Source organism: Mycteria americana, chromosome 1, assembly GCF_035582795.1.
Source record: "Mycteria americana isolate JAX WOST 10 ecotype Jacksonville Zoo and Gardens chromosome 1, USCA_MyAme_1.0, whole genome shotgun sequence".
Taxonomy (NCBI): domain Eukaryota; kingdom Metazoa; phylum Chordata; class Aves; order Ciconiiformes; family Ciconiidae; genus Mycteria; species Mycteria americana.
The window spans coordinates 15,711,923-15,728,712 of NC_134365.1; the positions used below are offsets into that span (position 1 = coordinate 15,711,923).

Consider the following 16,790-nt stretch of genomic DNA (forward strand, 5'->3'; position numbering starts at 1 on the left):
GGGAGCTGGAGAGACTGGGGAGGCTGGGGGCAGGGCTGGCTCCCAAGGGGGTCTGCCTGGCCGAGGGACCCTGGCAGCCCTGGCCCCTGCAGGAGCCAAACTGCCAGGAAAGCAAGGAGGGCTAAGGGGGGACAAGGAGGTACAGGGCGGCCACTCAGCGATCAGAGGACCCCAACCTTCAGGTGTTCATACCAGCGCCTTGCATTGCTCAGCAGCCTGTTCTTCTTGCCCAACTTTTATTTCTATGGTGCATGGGTGGAACTTGCCTTTCTACACTGTTTCCCAGTGGATACAATACAGTGAATTTTGTGGCACTTGTTATTCTGTGTGTGTCTCCTCATACCACTGACGTGTACCTTAGAAATATAATACTTGAAACCCATCTGTGACATGGATACATCTGTAAACCTCTGTGCCGGCCACAGAACTTTGCTGGATACTGAGACTATCAAGAGAAATGTTTTTTGGACTCAGACTGCCTTTTATTTTGAGCTGAGTTGACATTAACAGGGTGCTCACTATTGCTGTACCCAACAGGAGTCAACAGTTTGCAGGAGGGCTGGAGTTCACAGGGTCAGGAAAGAAAAAAAATGCCAACACTTCATTTACATCCTCCTTCTGTCTTACTCCGTGCATGTGGACTATGCATCCTGTATATCCCCAGGTCGTGTGGATGCATTTAGCATTGAATCAATGTCTGCAGAGATGGGTGTGCACAGTCCCATCTTCGTTCTCACAGTTTACAGCACTGCCATTTGTAGTTTGCTTCATAAATGCTTGGCACAAAGGTAATTCAAACCGCCTTTCAAACACCTCAGAAGGAACAGCAGCAATTGCTTTTCAAAGCAAAGAGCCTTGTTCCTCCAACCAAGCCAGCGCTCGGGCTGCCACAAGGCAGGAGTTCGTGCGTGTCGGTGCAGGGCTCGGGGTGGCCCTCACTGCTGGAGCGCTTGTGTTGTGGTTCTCTACAAACTCCTCACGTTTTGGTATTTATTGCTAGCAGGCAAGCCCATGCATGGGGAAGCCATAGCACAGCATGGTGAACTAGCATTTCTCACACCTTTGCTTTACTTTTTTGGGGTGAAAAACTCTAAAACAAATCTTTAGTTCAGTTTCATCAAGTTTTGGTTGGAACAAGTACTCTGTACTTCCTTTTCCTTAAAATGTTAATGAAATATGGATTCTCTGTCTCTCAGATGGATCCAGCATTGGAAGAGTGAATGCCAGGGACAAGGACTGGCCACCCAGTGTCATCACGTATTCCATTGTAGCTGGAGGAGGCACCAGGGATTACACAAATATCTTCTGGATCAGCCCAACCAAAGGAGATGTGAAGATTTTAGCTAGATTAGACTATGAAACAACTCAGAAACACATTCTCACAGTACAGGCCTCAGACCAAGAGAAGACTGCAACAGCATCTGTGAGTAAATCCACTCTACTTCTCTCCCTTTATCTACATTTTTCTCTCTTCTTCCTGACAAGAACGGTAAGACATTTGGCAAAGCACTTTGGTCTATAAAAGCCAAGTCCACCCCTGCACAGAGCTGTATATTAGTCAGATGAAAGAGGTGGTGTTCACTCAGTCTTCCTTATTTCTTACAAAAAAGAATTAAAGTAATATTTTTTTCATTTTTCACTCTGTGGGTTTTGTTTCTCAGCCTTTTTTTCTTACTTCACCTCGGCAGTGAAATTGTTTTCTGTGCCCTAGTCAATTTAAGATATTCTTTTTGGCTACATATGTACCGGAAAATAGAAAAAGGAAAGGGTCTTGAGGCCAGGTAGCACAACCTAATTTTAGCCATGCTTAGCGCCAAGTCGTTTTTGGACCTCGTGTAGTGCCCCTTGGCCCTCAAACATACTTTTGATTTTGTATGAGAAGTTTTTTCACTGCAAAGTGCCCAAAGTAATGTGAGAATTGTGTTGCAGCCCATCAGAGTTGTGTTTTCATGGGGTGGGACAGAGGGGATGTGCTGCATACCTTGGGGATGGGATGGGGGCTTGGGCAGCCTCTTGGGATAATGTCAGAAGGCCCACCCAGTGCAGCTGTGTCCACATGGCCTACTGGGGATGGACCCTTACACTTGCCTTCTCCTGACCATGATCTAGTTTTGTGCCCAATGGTGCTATCTGGCAGGAGCCGAGAGCATGCCAGAGACCATGATAACAGTAGGGTTTTGCTCAAGTTTGCTGCCCAGACCTATTTTATTCAGAAAAAAAAATATAGATGGTATATCCACAAAGGTATTTTACAGTCAATTCTTTCAAAGGATCCCAGTATCCTTCACATACAGACTCCTTTTTACTCCTTTTCACGTCTTCTCTGTGGTGACTGCCTTACATTTGATTTTTGCACATCTGTTGCGGGGGCATACAGGTACTAGGCCTGCTTTCTATTCCAGCCAAGCACCACCCATGGAGATGCTAGGTGGGAGGTACTTAATTTCTTTATCACCTACAATATTTCAAGGTGATGATTAAGGAAAATTTAGCATCAGGAGCTTGTAACGATGACAAGTTTATCTGTTGTATGTTAAAGACTAACAGACATTAGAGGAAAGAGCTTTGAGAAAGGTAACCGTTTTCTCTCAGCCAGCTAATCCCAGCTGACATTAAGCACATCTGGTGCTACCTGGGGTGCTCCCAGCCATGCAGAAGGCCATTACCGTCATTTCTCTCTCACTGGGAACAATCAGTCTATAAGGAGTCTTCCTTCCTTCCATGCATCATGCTCTGAATTATTATTAAATATGCTAAGAAGCCTAACTAATGACTGTGAAGCAATTTGAGAGATTTGAAACGAAGTTTAATGAATATGTGGTACTATTATTACTTCTCATTCTTACTATGACACACTTCAGGTAATTCAAATAGTTGGACACATCAGATTGAAACCCCCGCGTTTTTGGAAGATGGTTCAGGTTAAGGAACCTGTTCCCAGAAGAGTGCTGATCACCAGAAGAACTGAAGGTCAAAGATCACAGATGTTTTCTGGTAGAAACTAGATTGGAAGGGAGGTTCATTGCTCTTCAACTGCTGTTGATCAAAAGAGCAAAATGGGCAAAGCCAAACAGTTTCTGAAGTTAATAAAATCCTGGCTCAGCACAGTGGAGGTACTTCAGCTTGCTATTGATCTTTTCTTTCAGGTAACTGTCAATGTTTTGGAAGTAAATGATGAAGAACCAGTTTGTTCACCCAATTTCTATTCATTTCAAATCTCAGTCAGCTTAGCTGTTGGGACCAATATTAATGGCTTCAGGATTGAATGTCAAGATCGTGATTCTGATCCCAGGTCTTTCCGTTACTTCATTAATGAAGGTACTGTGTCACGGTGTGTGAACTGGGAGCACTGCAAAAATTAGTGAATGCTGATGGTTTCTTTGATTCATAACTAAAAGTCTTGCACAGTTTATGTGCTATGTCTCATGGAGGGCTAGTTGTGATCCACAAGTTTCGCACATCATTACTTTGCTGCTTACCAAAGGAGATGTCTCTCCACAAGATGGCTACTGGTACTACCACCTAGAACCATTCCCTTGCAAGACTGGATTGCCTACCATGTTAATTAATTGGCAATTAGTTGCATAATTGAGACGGACTTCAGAAGAATGAGCTGGAATGATATGCAGGGTCAAATTTCACTTCCAATTACAGCTGAGTAAGTCTTGTTAAAACAACTGAGCAAACCTGCATGTCCTAGGTCCATGCTGTATGCATTAAAACCCCATTTTAAGGCTGTTTGAACCTAGTAATCAACTCCATCCAGACGGAGAACTGCTAAGATATGGGATGACACTCAGCTTCACAAAAAGGGGAATGCACTCTCTTGGGGCAATTTCTTTTTTTATTGCTGAGGTGACTGCTGAGAAGGAGGGAGCAGATTGTCCAGGTGCCAGGAAAAAGCTATGAGCATAAAAAGAGAGAACCTCTGTCCTATTGCAGCCCCTTAACACCACAGAAGACCTCTGCAGCAGTGGTATTTACACATGAGCCCATATGAAGGCTGTGTTTGTATCAGTAAATCAGGGTCTGGCCACAGGTCCAGTATTGGCCCACACTGCTGAAGTATTAAGTTTGGTTGGTGACATGATTTTGGTCTGTGCCAAGCAGTACATTCCCAAAGAGTTCCTGGGCACTGCTGAGGGACCCGGGACCTTGCCCGGCAGGCGCTCTGTATGGGCTGACCGGGGGGAAGGCTCAGGGCTTTGGCTGTAGGGATGTGAGCTGTGCCATGCAGTTGGCCTCGGAGCCACAGAGCAGCCCATGGCCCATTTTGTGTTGTACGATAGACATGGCCTTCAAGGTCACTGCAACTCTGGAGCTCTATGGGGCAACAAGAGCAAAACTAAAGCACATCTGGTGCCTTTTCATGGCTCTGATCTCTCCTATGTGTGGTCTGCTCAGAGCCTGAGAGCCGGAGCTCGCCTACCTGCAGCCCAGGCCACTAGCAGATGTCCAGTTACACAGACAGAAACTGGGGGGCTGAGGGGCTAGCATCACTGAACTCTCCTCTCTGCCCCCACAGTTTAGACGAAGCCCTGGAGGCAATTAATGTCCCCTGAGTCATTAGCTCTTTTCTGGGGGAACTGTTCAAAGGCCTCTGCCTCTGGGCAGAGGGAGAAGCCATGGAGAGGGGCTGGAGGGGCCTCTGGAGACACTGGTGGTGTCTATGTGGCCTAGGGGCCACTCCAGGGACACCCCAGTAGCGGGAGGAGGCCAGCAATAGCGTAGGGTCCTTGCCCTGGCTGGGTGCTGCTGCTTCTAGGTGCTCTCCAGGCTGTAAGGACAGGACATTCGGGTGGCCTCTTGTGTGCCCCATGGCTCTGAAGTGTTTCCACAGCCTCCTGTCAGCTGTGTTCCCATAGAGGGTCTTATTCCATATTTTAATGCTTTTATGACTATATTGTTTTATCTGATTTTATATGATACCAGGAAGATCAAGGAGCCATTCTTATCAATGATATTTCACTGCACAGGTGTATAGTGACCCATAAAAAGTTGTCAACAGAAACTGATCTTTTTGCTTGTTCCAACCATTTACTTTAATGTGGGATTGCTTTTCTCTTTTATTCCTTTTTTTTGGAATTGTTTTGGCTTTTTGCTACTGCTTGCAGGCAATGTGAACAATCATTTCACGTTTTCACCAAGTGCCGGCTCCAACACATCTCGGCTGATTCTTGCATCGAGGTTTGACTATGAAAGTGGACTTGATACAAACTGGATTTACAGACTGCGCGTCTATATAACAGATGACAATTTACTATCTGCCAGGGACAAGGCTACACACCTAATTAAAACTGGAACGGTGACTTTAAGCATCAGAGTTATCCCAAACCCAACTACTGTCGTTGCCACAACGGTAAGTTCACTGAAATTTATGTCCACTTCTGTGGTTCTTTCATGGGCACAGGAGTGAAGAAAAGAGGGATGCATGCAAAAGGGAAGCAAGAACCTACAGTGGGTCCAGTCCTGGGAAGTGCTGAGCCCCGTGCTCTTACACTGAAGCCAAAGGTGGTTGATATGCTCAGCATCATCAAGGATTGGTCCCAGGTAGAGAGTCATAACAGATGTTTCGTGTTTTAGTTTCTAAAACAAAAAGGGCAAGCAGCCAAAGGACCGGGCACGCTGCCATTACCACATAACTGGATTTTGGCAGCTTTATTAATAAGAAAAGAGCAGGGGTTAACCTTTGCCTGGAACCTTAAAATTTTGCACTTTGCACATGCATTTTGCACTACCTCTTTTTATTCATAGCTACTCACTCCTCCAGCTGCCTTGCACTTCTATGTGCTTCTTTAGCAGTGGGACACATTAATCTGTGGCTACCAAAGTTGAAATAGGCAACAACAACAAGAAATCCTCATCACTTGGAAGGGGCTTTTTTCCATCCCTGAGGTCACCCTTGTGTAAAACTTCGAGCCGCCTGTCAGGAACTGAAGCAGTTGTGCACAGCCTCAGCGTGTCGCTGAGGTTTCAGCAGGTTTCAGACAGCAAAGCCAGAGGGGTGGGATGGGTCTTTCCTGAGCTCACTGCCCACAGGGTGGTCCATAGCTGAGCCAGGGAGCTGCACAGCTTTCAGGAGCCAGGGTGGGATCTGGCCTCCACAGCCTGTGGAGCTGTGGGCCTGCGTCCCAGCAACACAGCCTACACCTCCGCAGGGCCATCTCAGGCAAGCTCTGGCTCACCGGTTTCATTTTGGAGCTGATTTCCATCAGGCTAGTGCAGGACCTTAGGAGAGCTTGCTTTCATCCTGCCTGCAGAAGCAGCGTAGCCTGAGGGTACAGACCACTCTGTCCCCATCCTTGTGCTGGTCGCTGCCTTCATCCCTTGCTGCACCACCTCTCCATCATCCAGAGTCCATCCATTTTCTGCCTGCCTGCAGATGGCATTACCCTTTTCTCCCTCGCGTGCAGGAATGAAAATATGAGGATGCTGGTGAAGGGGTAAAAGAGCTATTCACTGTAAAACGGTCTGGATCTGCTAGGGACTACTGGTAACTGAGCCAGAACCAGGGGATCCTGCAAACAGCACGTACAAATCTGGACACTTTGCTTTGAAAATTCTTAAATCCAAACTTGCAGACTGATTAATAACCCTGTTATTATCTAATGCTCTGTTGGGAAGGAATAAATAGTTTCTCACAGCCTTCTCCTCCCCCTACTTGATTTGGAAATGAAAAGTTAAGCTGAATAACAAAACTTATTCTGTATTTATTTCCCGTGCTTTACCACAAATACAAACAGTCTAGACCACATACCACAGTGTTAAATCTGCCTCTGCAGAGATATCAGCCTTCCACTTCCAGTCTGTTTTCCAGTAGAGCACTTCCATTACAGCAACTTCTCCCATCACTACTCCTTACATGTGTTCAGTGCAGCAACTTGATGAATCAGATGCTGGAAGGCTGGTAGTGTAGAAAAGAAGCCCCATCACAAAAAGTCACTTGTGACTTCAGTCCCAGTGAGGATCGAGCGGTGGTAGTGGTGATCTTGAGATTATCTGAGAATTTCTCTAAGGATTGGATGTACCTGTTGTTTTGCAAGGCTAAATAAGTTATTTTAAAGGTATCCTTAACCAGGAAAGAAATAAGATACCCTACTAAATTTCATACACAATGTGATTACAAATGTCTTACAGAAAATTAAATAAAAACTTCAGTAGACAATCAAAACTAATAGTACCACACTAGGTAATGACCCAGATAGAGCAGATGAGTAATTTCTGATCTGTGTGAGGATAGTTTCATGATGGGACCTTAACGAATGAGTTGCTAGCACCAAGTGCCGTGACAGCTCAGAGCCGTGTCTCCTGGCACTCGGGAAGATGTGGGAGGTCACAACTGCTCAGGAAGTGTGGTTTTCCCTTCTGGAACAAGTCACAGGGAAAAAAAAAGGAGTTTCATTTCTTTTTATACAATAACCCAATTCCTTGGGGTTCAACTCCTCTTACGAAGGGGGCCAAATGATCACTGCAGTGAAGATGACCTACTTCCACTTTTGCCTCAGGTAACAAGAAACCATTATCTTGGTAATGGCAGTATTCCCTGAACTTGCTCACCCTCCAACCCTCCAAGTGTGCTCGCAGCTTCTCAGGCAACCTGAGGCTTTTAAACCCCACCGTGGCATGCTTGTTTTAATATAAGACATTGAAACATGGTCTGGAACCTCCTTTTTGCATCATGGGTGGGCTCCATTTCACCTGCCTTTAGTTGCCCCAGGAGCTTGGTGGTCCATCTCAGTCATCCGAGCTGTCTTGGCAGTCAGCAGGCAGGTACGTGGGATGAATCACTGTCTCCAGCAGACACTATCTCCCTCTGCCCATCATCTGCAGAGCCCCAGGGCATGCTTGGGCCAGGTGCTTCAGTGCAGAAGTTCAACCAGATGAAAGGTGCCGTTGGCGTCAGTAACTTTACAAGTATGCAGCCTTGAGGAACTTTTCCTATCTTGTTTTAAAAGCCTGGCTTCACTGTTGTGACCAAAAGGGAAAACCTCTACTCTGAATCGGCGTGGTACGTGCCATTCGTCATCACCCTCGGCAGTTTGCTGCTCCTCGGACTGCTGGGGTACCTGGGGTTCCTGCTGGTGACGTGGGTCCGCACCGGCTGCCCTCCGGCAGGCAAAGCAGGCGGCGCGCCTCTGTGAGTCTTCCCAAATGTCACGCTGGGGAAGAGCCCAGCAACACCTGGCAATGACAGAGAGAACTCAGGCCTTTCAGCCGTAATTAAATTTATGCTTTGAATATTTTATAGCGGTATGCCCTTCGCTGTAGCAAATGCTGTTACTAGCTACGGTGATATTTGGTGTTAATGATATGAAATCACGGAAAAATGTCCATGGCATTTTTTTCATGGATTTACTAACATTAGCATTAGCTGAAGGTAATAGTAGAATTAACAATTATGACCTCTAAAGGCAGTTATGCTCATGAGGTGCAGTCAGAGTCTGTGCCTGACTGTGCGCACCAAAAATACAAACGTTTTTAGTTTGTATTTGGCTCCCACTCCAAGGGAGCTCCCATCTAGGTAGTTACTGGATGCATTTTCCTCCCTCTCAGCTACGGATCCCGGAGTCCTTTCCAAACCTTGGTGCTCATGCCAAATTCTTTGTTCTGGCAAAAATTCCGCAGATTTCCTGGAGTTTTACCCAAGCCCATTGCAAGGCTCTGGCCCATAAAGCTTCACGGTACCTCTAAGTGCTCGCACTTGGCAAAAGCCAGGGAAGCACCTGGGACCAGCTCTGGTTCATTGTGGGAAGTGGCAGAGATCCTTGCTGGCTGCCTTCTCAGTGGGCGGGAGCCAGACTGCCTCTAAATTGACTTTCTACTTCACAAAACAAAGATAAGCAGCTCTTTAAGTGGACCGGGATTAAAAAAAAAAAAGGATTTCTATAAGTATTCTCAGGATTTGGACCTAAATTTAGAAATTATAGTAAATGTAAGGAGGTAATATATGACTGTGATTATAATTCAAATGGTGTGTGCAAGGAATTTAGCAATTTGTGATAAAAATGACAAATGAATCTAGCAGCATATAGCTTGGCTATTGTTATTATTTATTAATAGGGGAAGTGATTCATCGGGAGCCAGGCTCTCCCATTAAAAAGCAATTTCTATATTTTCAGAAACATTTACAACCTTTCAAATATTTTAAAAGGTATTATCTGAGCACATCAGATCAAAAAAATTGACCTTCCTCCAAGGATGGAACAAGATGACAATATTTGATAAATCCATCATGCTATCATCAATAAGACTTTATTTCTTTAATATCATCCCTTCTTGGAGAGGTGCTAGAGCAATGCTCAGGGTTGTTTTCCTGTTTGAGAGCAGCATTAAATGATGCAGGCCTTCAGTGAAAGCAAAACCAGAAACCAAACAAATCGAGCAAATCCCAGAACTCAAGGAAACACATCCTTCTTGCCAAATGAAAGAGAACAAAGCATGATATTTTTATGTAGCAAAAGTATGACATTTGTTAACTATGCTCTTAATCTTTTTTTCATTACAGGATAAATGCTCCAGGTGTGTACCTCTTTTCCATATTTTAATACTTCACAACAAGACCTTGTTTATGATTCAGTGTAAAATTTCTAAATCCATTTCTAGATAAATAAATTTGACCCAGTACAAGAGTACTGAGATTAAATAACCCTGGCTGGTTATGGGAGGCCTACCTAAGTGATTTCATGGTCCTTTTGGTCTTAAAATCTATTAACAATTAGGTAAAAAAACAAATTCAGAGTAGCCTAGTATTCTGGCATGGATGCTAAAGAATTACTGTATTTTTCACATGCAATTCATATGCTGTCTGTTAAAAAATAATCCCATCCCTCTACAGCACCTTCAAGAGCCCTCTCCACTCTAATTCCCTGTTCTCTGATCCCTTCGTTTGCTGCCTTGACACCATTACTTCATGTACCTGAAGTTTTATTTTAAAGTATTGGTGCTTTTAAAGGGGTTTGTATAACTTAGCAGGGCTATAAGATGCACATTAAAAAAAAGTGGTTTTTTAAGCAGTCTTGTTCCTTTTAGTCCCATTAGCTTTCTGCTAGCAAGCATGGCTCATATGGGCTCAGTAAGACCCTGCTTTGTAACTCCCTCTCCTCAATCAGTATCTCTCAGCTTGAAAAAACACGTGACTAACAAAACCCAACAAAATTAGCTGTTCTCTTGGTTGCCCAATTTGAGACATTTCAGCATTGGCTGGTTTCCAAAAAATGGCTGCTTGGTGCTTTATGAAAAACTGGTTCCCAAATGCTGGGCAGCAAAGGCCAGACAGGTTTCCCATCAGTGCTTAGGTTGAGACCCATCTGCACCACTTTAGAGTATTGCACGCCTGGTTGTAAAGCCCATTGGTGGCCAGGCATACAGTTCTCCAAAGAAAGGCCATTAAACAAATTGGCAAGGAGCGAGCAAGAAGAAATCATAGCAACTAGTTGGGTATCATCCACAAATCCGTGCTGTCGAGATGCCTGTGGCTCTGCTGCTGTATTTGTTTGCATGTGGGATGAGTTAATAGTGTGGTAAATTCACACATAACCAAACTGTTCTTCAATCTGAATTTTACTTGACTGGATCTGCAGCACTTCCCTGTTTTGTCTCCAAACGCATGTTTGAGTGCACAAGCTTTGCAACTACAAACATTCATGGAAAAAAAGAAAAATCTACATTTGTAGTTCAAATATCCACAAAGGTGAATTTCTATATCTGTTCATATTATTTAGAAAGGGAAATTTGTTAAAGAAACCATTGTTATTTATTAATTACTGAAGGAATAAGACAAACACTAAACTTTTGATTAGTCATTGGCAACTGTGGATTCTCAGTCCAAAATACTATGAAGGAGTTAGCTTTTCAAATAGTATGAGGGATCAGCCTTTGAAAAGAAGTAAGGCTCATTTGAGATGTCTCAGATGTTGGGTACCAAGAATGTCTATTTGTTTGAGGAAATCTTGGCTTTAGTGTCTATAGTCACTGTCAGAAAAATCTGATTCTTTACAATGTGCATTTTCCTTTCTGTAGAAAAGGCGAAACCTAAGAAAGAAGTGGTTGTGGTAAGTACTGCCAGCCTCATACAAAACCCAGTTTTGCCCAGCCCCATCATACAATATGATCGTAGGACCCTTTCTATGAAAGGTTTCTGTTTTCCATGATAGGTGAGGAAAAAGGGATTGCCCCAAATGTAAAACACTTCAGTGCCCCGACTGGCCTCTGTATTTGGAGACAACGCTGGGTGTGAGGGGTGGTCACCCACGCTGTGGCCCCTTTGCTTACAAGTGCCAAATTCTCCAGCCTCTCTGGCAGCCCCGTACGTGGGAGGCCAGAGAGGCTGTGCCCAGAGCAGTGACAAGGAGGCTCGCTGCAGCCGCAGCGGCAGGGTGACAAGTGCCCCAGCTTCACTGACGGCGATGTTGTGCTGCGGAGGCACCACTGGCCTGTGCAGCGAGCCCTGACCTGCCTGCGTGCAACCAGTAAGGTACACAAGTGTACCCAAGCTGTAAAGAGCTTGGTCTTGATGAGCTGTTTGCAGCAAAATGCCATAGTTATTTCCACTGTAATAGATCTTTCTTTGCTCCTAGATCTTGGGGCTGCTTCCTTTTTCAGGAGACTGCAAGGCACTTTCATTACTGTACTCTCCCTCCCCTAGTTCTTCAGAGAGGGGATTCCCAAGCCTCCTCTGGGTGGAGGTGACCCTGCTGTGGTTACACATGTGGAGGTGTTTAGCATGTCAGACCTTATTAATTCTCCTTTGAACATCTAGTGGCAACACCCAACACCACAAATGGCTTTTGTTGCCAGTTTTGATTAAATGCAGCCTACAGGAATGCAATATGCAGGTCATACAAATCCACCTCCATCCATGTAGGTCACCATTTCCAAGTCACTGCTCCTCCTTCTTACTTCAGTAATTCACAGGATTCATTTCACGTTTTGTCTCTCTTCACAGACAATGACAAAGCTAAACACAGTCTTTGATGGAGAAGCCAGAGACCCAGGTAATAAAAAGCAATTAACAGTGGATATGAATATTTGGCTGGAAACAAACTGGATTAGTTGATTTAAATATGGTTCGACATTTGCTTTTCATATTTTAGGTTTGCTGTTTCCAAGGAGAATGGGAGCTGTATTTCACAGATAGTGAAAATCAAGACAGTGCCCTAGTAACATTTCTAATGGTAGAATATACTTATGGCCCTTGAAAGCACACATCCAATGGCCAGATTATTCACTACTCCTCTGCTAAACCTGAATGTACGGATCTGGTATAGGAAGGTGGGAGGGGAGGAATTTGCTGCAAGCCTCCTGCTCTGGTGCTGTCTTGGCTACGTGGGTGAACCCTTCCCATGTCTGGGAAATGGCCAGCAGATTAATGTTGCCGCAGATGTACTGACTTTGTCTCTTAAACCTCTCCCTGGATGCAGGGCAGGTGGGTGAGTTACTCACTCCTGCACAAACCTCCTCCCTTGCAGCGACAGTGCATGGCTGCTGTTTATCTAAGGCTCGAGCATCGCTTGTTGGGGAGGAAAGGGAAGACCATTTGCTTTTAGATACAGTTATGGTGGCATCAGCTACTGAGTGTGTCACCAGGCTCCAGCTACGCTAACTCTGAGCATGTCTGATTAACCAGCTAGGAAAAGTGAAATTAAGGTGAAAGCTAGGAAAACCAGGATGACCCAGGAGGTGTAGCTTATCCCCTTCCCCAAGTGATAGCCACTGTGCTCTGGAGCAGGGTTCATTACAGAAAAATGTTTCTTTTCTAAAGGTTGATCCACCTTACCTCATTCCCCTGAACCACAGCCCCTGCCTGAGCCCTGCACCGCGACGCTTGGACGGGCATTAGGGTGCCCAGCCCTGCCTCTAATGGCTGAGGGCCCCAGCATGGAGCAGGGGGGCTGGTAAAATGTGATAGTCAAAATAGGTCTTTAACAAATGGATCCAAAAATAGGTCCGAAACAATAGGTCTAAAAATTATCCAGAAGAAGGCAGGCTTGTTTCAAGGCTTGGATTCATCTGGCCAAATTTCCACCCAAGTGCCTGTACCTTGTGTTTCTTATTAGCTGGCTCGGAGCTGTCGGATGCTGTGAGTTAATAGGAAACACTAGGCATGGGGACTTCAGCAGAATTTGGGTGAACAAATGGGACCCTACTGTGCAATTAAGCCCATCCATGAGGCTGTTTGAGGCCAGTTTGGTCCAGGTCCAAGCCCACCTGCTATTTATAAAGAGATCTGGAGGGATGGGCTCCAAAGTCCCTGTTTTTTCCCTACGTAACTGCATTTGTAAAGTATTAAACATGGATGTTCTCTAGGCCGCTGCAAGAGCTGCTTCCTGGTGTTTTTGCAGGACAGCTGGTGGCTCCCTTCCTACAGCAAACCTGACCACGCCGGTCTTAAGGATGTCTGAGCCCATCCAAACTGCCCTCCAGAGCCATAGTGTTTGCGTCATGCCTGACACAAACATTAAGCTATAAGACAGCTTTGTGGTGTCAGCAGAGAAGTGTGTGCTCCCCACTCCTCCCCTCTCCCCTCCATGGCTCATCCCAGACCCTAGAGGATCAAGTCTTGGTGGTTTGGAAATGAGATTTAATAATTCCCAGGACATCATCTGTTGCATATGATTAGGAGGGATGGTCAGGAGCTGCTTCCTCATCTGGGCTGCTTTACCATGCCTGCCTTGTAAGCAGTCAGAAGAAATAACATGTAAAGAGATCCAGTTTCATCTTTAATTGCTCAAATTGTGTTAATGTGTCAGAAACCATTAATTCTGATACAAACTGTAACATGTAGTAACACGTAACCACTGTTTCTTTCCAGGCCTTAATGGTCTCTTGTTTGTCTCATATTAATAATGTTTAATTACAAGAAGTGCCACTATAGCTCCTGATTCTCTGTCTGTTTAGCAAGAGACAGTGATTTAGACTGTGAGGCAATCACACTGGATGCATGGCAGTATTTCCACCTATCTCTAGGTAGTAAATGAACTGAAGGAGAAGATACTTGCTTTTAATGTACAAGTAGAAATTACCCATAAAATCTGAAGAGGGCCAAAAACCTTTCTAACAAGGAAAGGTAGCCATGTGTGCTAAACAACCCAAATTTAACAATATTTTATACATATGAGGGGAGCATGTATTTGCATAAACAGCAAATTATTTGCATAAACAGCAAAAATTGTCATTAATAGACAATGTGCACAGCGAGCCTGGAGGAAAGCATTTTGTGCAAATGGAGAAGCCATGCATACAGCCAAAACTCGTGGGGGATCCCAGATCTCCAAATCTTGGGTCAACCTAGATGACCTGACATGGTCTGGAAGATATATATAGGATATTGTGCTCCTAGCAGGTTTTGCTACATCAAGTAGGTAACTCTGTTTGAAAAAAATAGGCACAGACATATACAATGGCCCTTCCCAGCACGGCCAAAGGCCTAAGTTTTGGGAGGGTTAGTCCTAACAACTAAGGACTATGGATGTGTTTGTTACACTGCCCATGTTAATCCGTGGTAGCTGGTAGCCTCTCTCTAGATAAAGATAGAAGATTACAAGGTCCTATTTTGAATATTTCTATTCCCCGAAACGCAGAGTCAGTTTTTATACTGCTAGAATAACATCCAACCCCTGAGAGGCCACCATGACGCCCAGGTCCCCACGCTCGTTTGCAGAAATGAGGCTTTCCCCCTCAGGGCTACCTTCCCAAAATGATCTGATTTTCCAGGTGCTTCACGTTTCCCATTTCAGCCCCATCTTGAGGACTGTCATGTCTTAATCTGATAAAGCAGAACTGATTTTAATTGATTGTCTTTTCTCCCTTGTAAGTCACTGGCAAAATGTACGAGTTCAATACACAGTCAGGAGCCAGGAGGTGGAAAAAGAGCGGTGAGCCCCTTCAGCCGGCACCAGCTGCGCAGGTAACATCCAGTGCCACAGATGGTAGTGGCCAAGGGACAGACAGAGCAGAGGCACCAAGCAAAATAGAGCCTTCAGAGAACAGGAAAGAGCCGATGGCAGAGACAAAACCAGCTGCCAGGCCCTGGGCAGGGCAATCGGAAACACCAGAACAGGATGGGCTGAGATTACAAAAGCAGAAAGAGGAGTCTGGGAACAGGGGGTTGTTCTCACCAGCCCCCCAAGGCAGATACTGACCTCCTCGCCCATTAAGCCAGCCTTAAAGCAGGGTGCACAAGACTCCAAGGCACCTCCCAAATGGCCACTGCTCCGAACAGCCAAAGAACTAACAGATGCTGACAGATATGATTTTCTCTATATATATCCCAGCTGCAAAATATAAGGTGGCCACCGCTGCATAAACTAGACCCAAAGGCAGGATGAAGCCAGACTTACCTTTGACAGGTACCGGTAGGAGTGGGGGAGAAGGGGAGGACGTGAAAGCGGGGAAGAGGAAATAAAAGCAGAGTCCCAGATAGAAGCATCCGCTGCCCACTGCCCCTGGGCTACACCGCTGGCAGTTTCCTCCTGGAAGAGCTCTGCGCCGCCAGACTGACACCACATCCTCTGACCGCCTTCGGGGAGGGCAGCGTACACACAGACATGCTTTCTCACCAGTGAATGGGGTCTCCTGTCCCTGCTGAGCAGCAGAATGGGTGAAAAGCATATCAGGGTTGAAAAGTTTGCTGGTAACAGCTAAAAATATTTTCTTTTCATTCAGTATTTTATTTCAGCCCTTCCTCGCCCTCCCATCTTGCTGTAGAAAAAACCACGGCTTGAAAGCAGTTTTGGAGTGGAGAAAACCCACAGCTTGTTATGGTATCTCAGGCTGTCATGTCAACACTTTCAGCTTATTTATCTGTTGTAGCACTAGCAGCATTCAGTATCTTCACCTTTGGTATTTCCTCTGGCGTATTTAATGTTTTACAGAATCAAGTGGAACACACTCAAAAGAATAATGACAATAAACACATGGGGTGAAATAATCTTTTCCAAGTGTGGGCATGTATAATGTATATGCTGTCTAAGAACCTGATATAAAACAAGCAAACCCTACAAGATTTCAGAAAATTATTTTAATCTGAAGAAAATTAATTATAAATGATGAGTTAATACTCAATGTCTTGGCTTCTTTTCTTTCCTGATTACAAAAAGATTTTTTGGCAGCAAGGGACTGATATCAGGTGGCAAAAGAAAATACTTGGTTTAAGTTGAGCAGGGACAGTCAATGAAGATTTTATCCAATCTGTCACATACATTGTTTTCTGTTGTAAAACAGAGGACCTGGATGGGGACGCCCAGGGTAATTTCACTAAGGATTCTATGCTTTACAAAACCACCCGTCGTGGTGCTGCAGCTCTTTGCTGCGCTCCAAAGGAGTAGTTTGGCTCAGGAACAACTTCCCTTACAAACACCAAATGTCTTCAGTCAAATGCCATTTCATTGCACAATCAGAAACCCAGCGTGTCATGAACACCACAATGTTAGAGATAGGAAAGAGTGATTTATGCTCTCTGAACATGTTATCGGTTTACCATGTCTGCAGTGGTTGTTATAGCGTTGTTTAACCTCCAGCACCATCAGGGCTGGTCACACATTCAGAGCTCAGCTCACCATTGTTTGCATTCATTTGCTATAAATATGATATATTTGATTTCTATGCAGGTGGTTTTCCAGTGACATAAGAGAAGTTCTGCGGTAACTGGTAGTACTGCTGTAACTCTGATCTTTCTATCATTCTGACACCAAGCGAGCCACAGGCATGCCTGGAACCTACAAACGTTACATCTTCGTTACCTGAAAAAGTTAACTGCATTGTTTTCATGACAGGAAGACACACAGGCTTTT

At 44.9% G+C, this 16,790-nt stretch overlaps 1 protein-coding gene across 1 annotated transcript in view; it reads left to right on the forward strand.

Moving 5' to 3' along the window:
• CDHR3 (cadherin related family member 3) overlaps window positions 1-15,901 on the forward strand; it is a 64,944-nt gene extending 49,043 nt beyond the window's left edge. The window contains exons 13-20 of the mRNA XM_075506842.1: window positions 1,197-1,423; window positions 3,147-3,318; window positions 5,115-5,359; window positions 7,956-8,137; window positions 9,506-9,519; window positions 11,020-11,051; window positions 11,945-11,993; window positions 14,814-15,901. Of these exons, the coding sequence (XP_075362957.1) occupies window positions 1,197-1,423; window positions 3,147-3,318; window positions 5,115-5,359; window positions 7,956-8,137; window positions 9,506-9,519; window positions 11,020-11,051; window positions 11,945-11,993; window positions 14,814-15,139 (1,247 nt within the window). The 3' untranslated portion in view covers window positions 15,140-15,901. The remainder of the gene's footprint in view (window positions 1-1,196; window positions 1,424-3,146; window positions 3,319-5,114; window positions 5,360-7,955; window positions 8,138-9,505; window positions 9,520-11,019; window positions 11,052-11,944; window positions 11,994-14,813) is intronic.
• The last annotated feature ends 889 nt before the right edge of the window (window positions 15,902-16,790 follow it).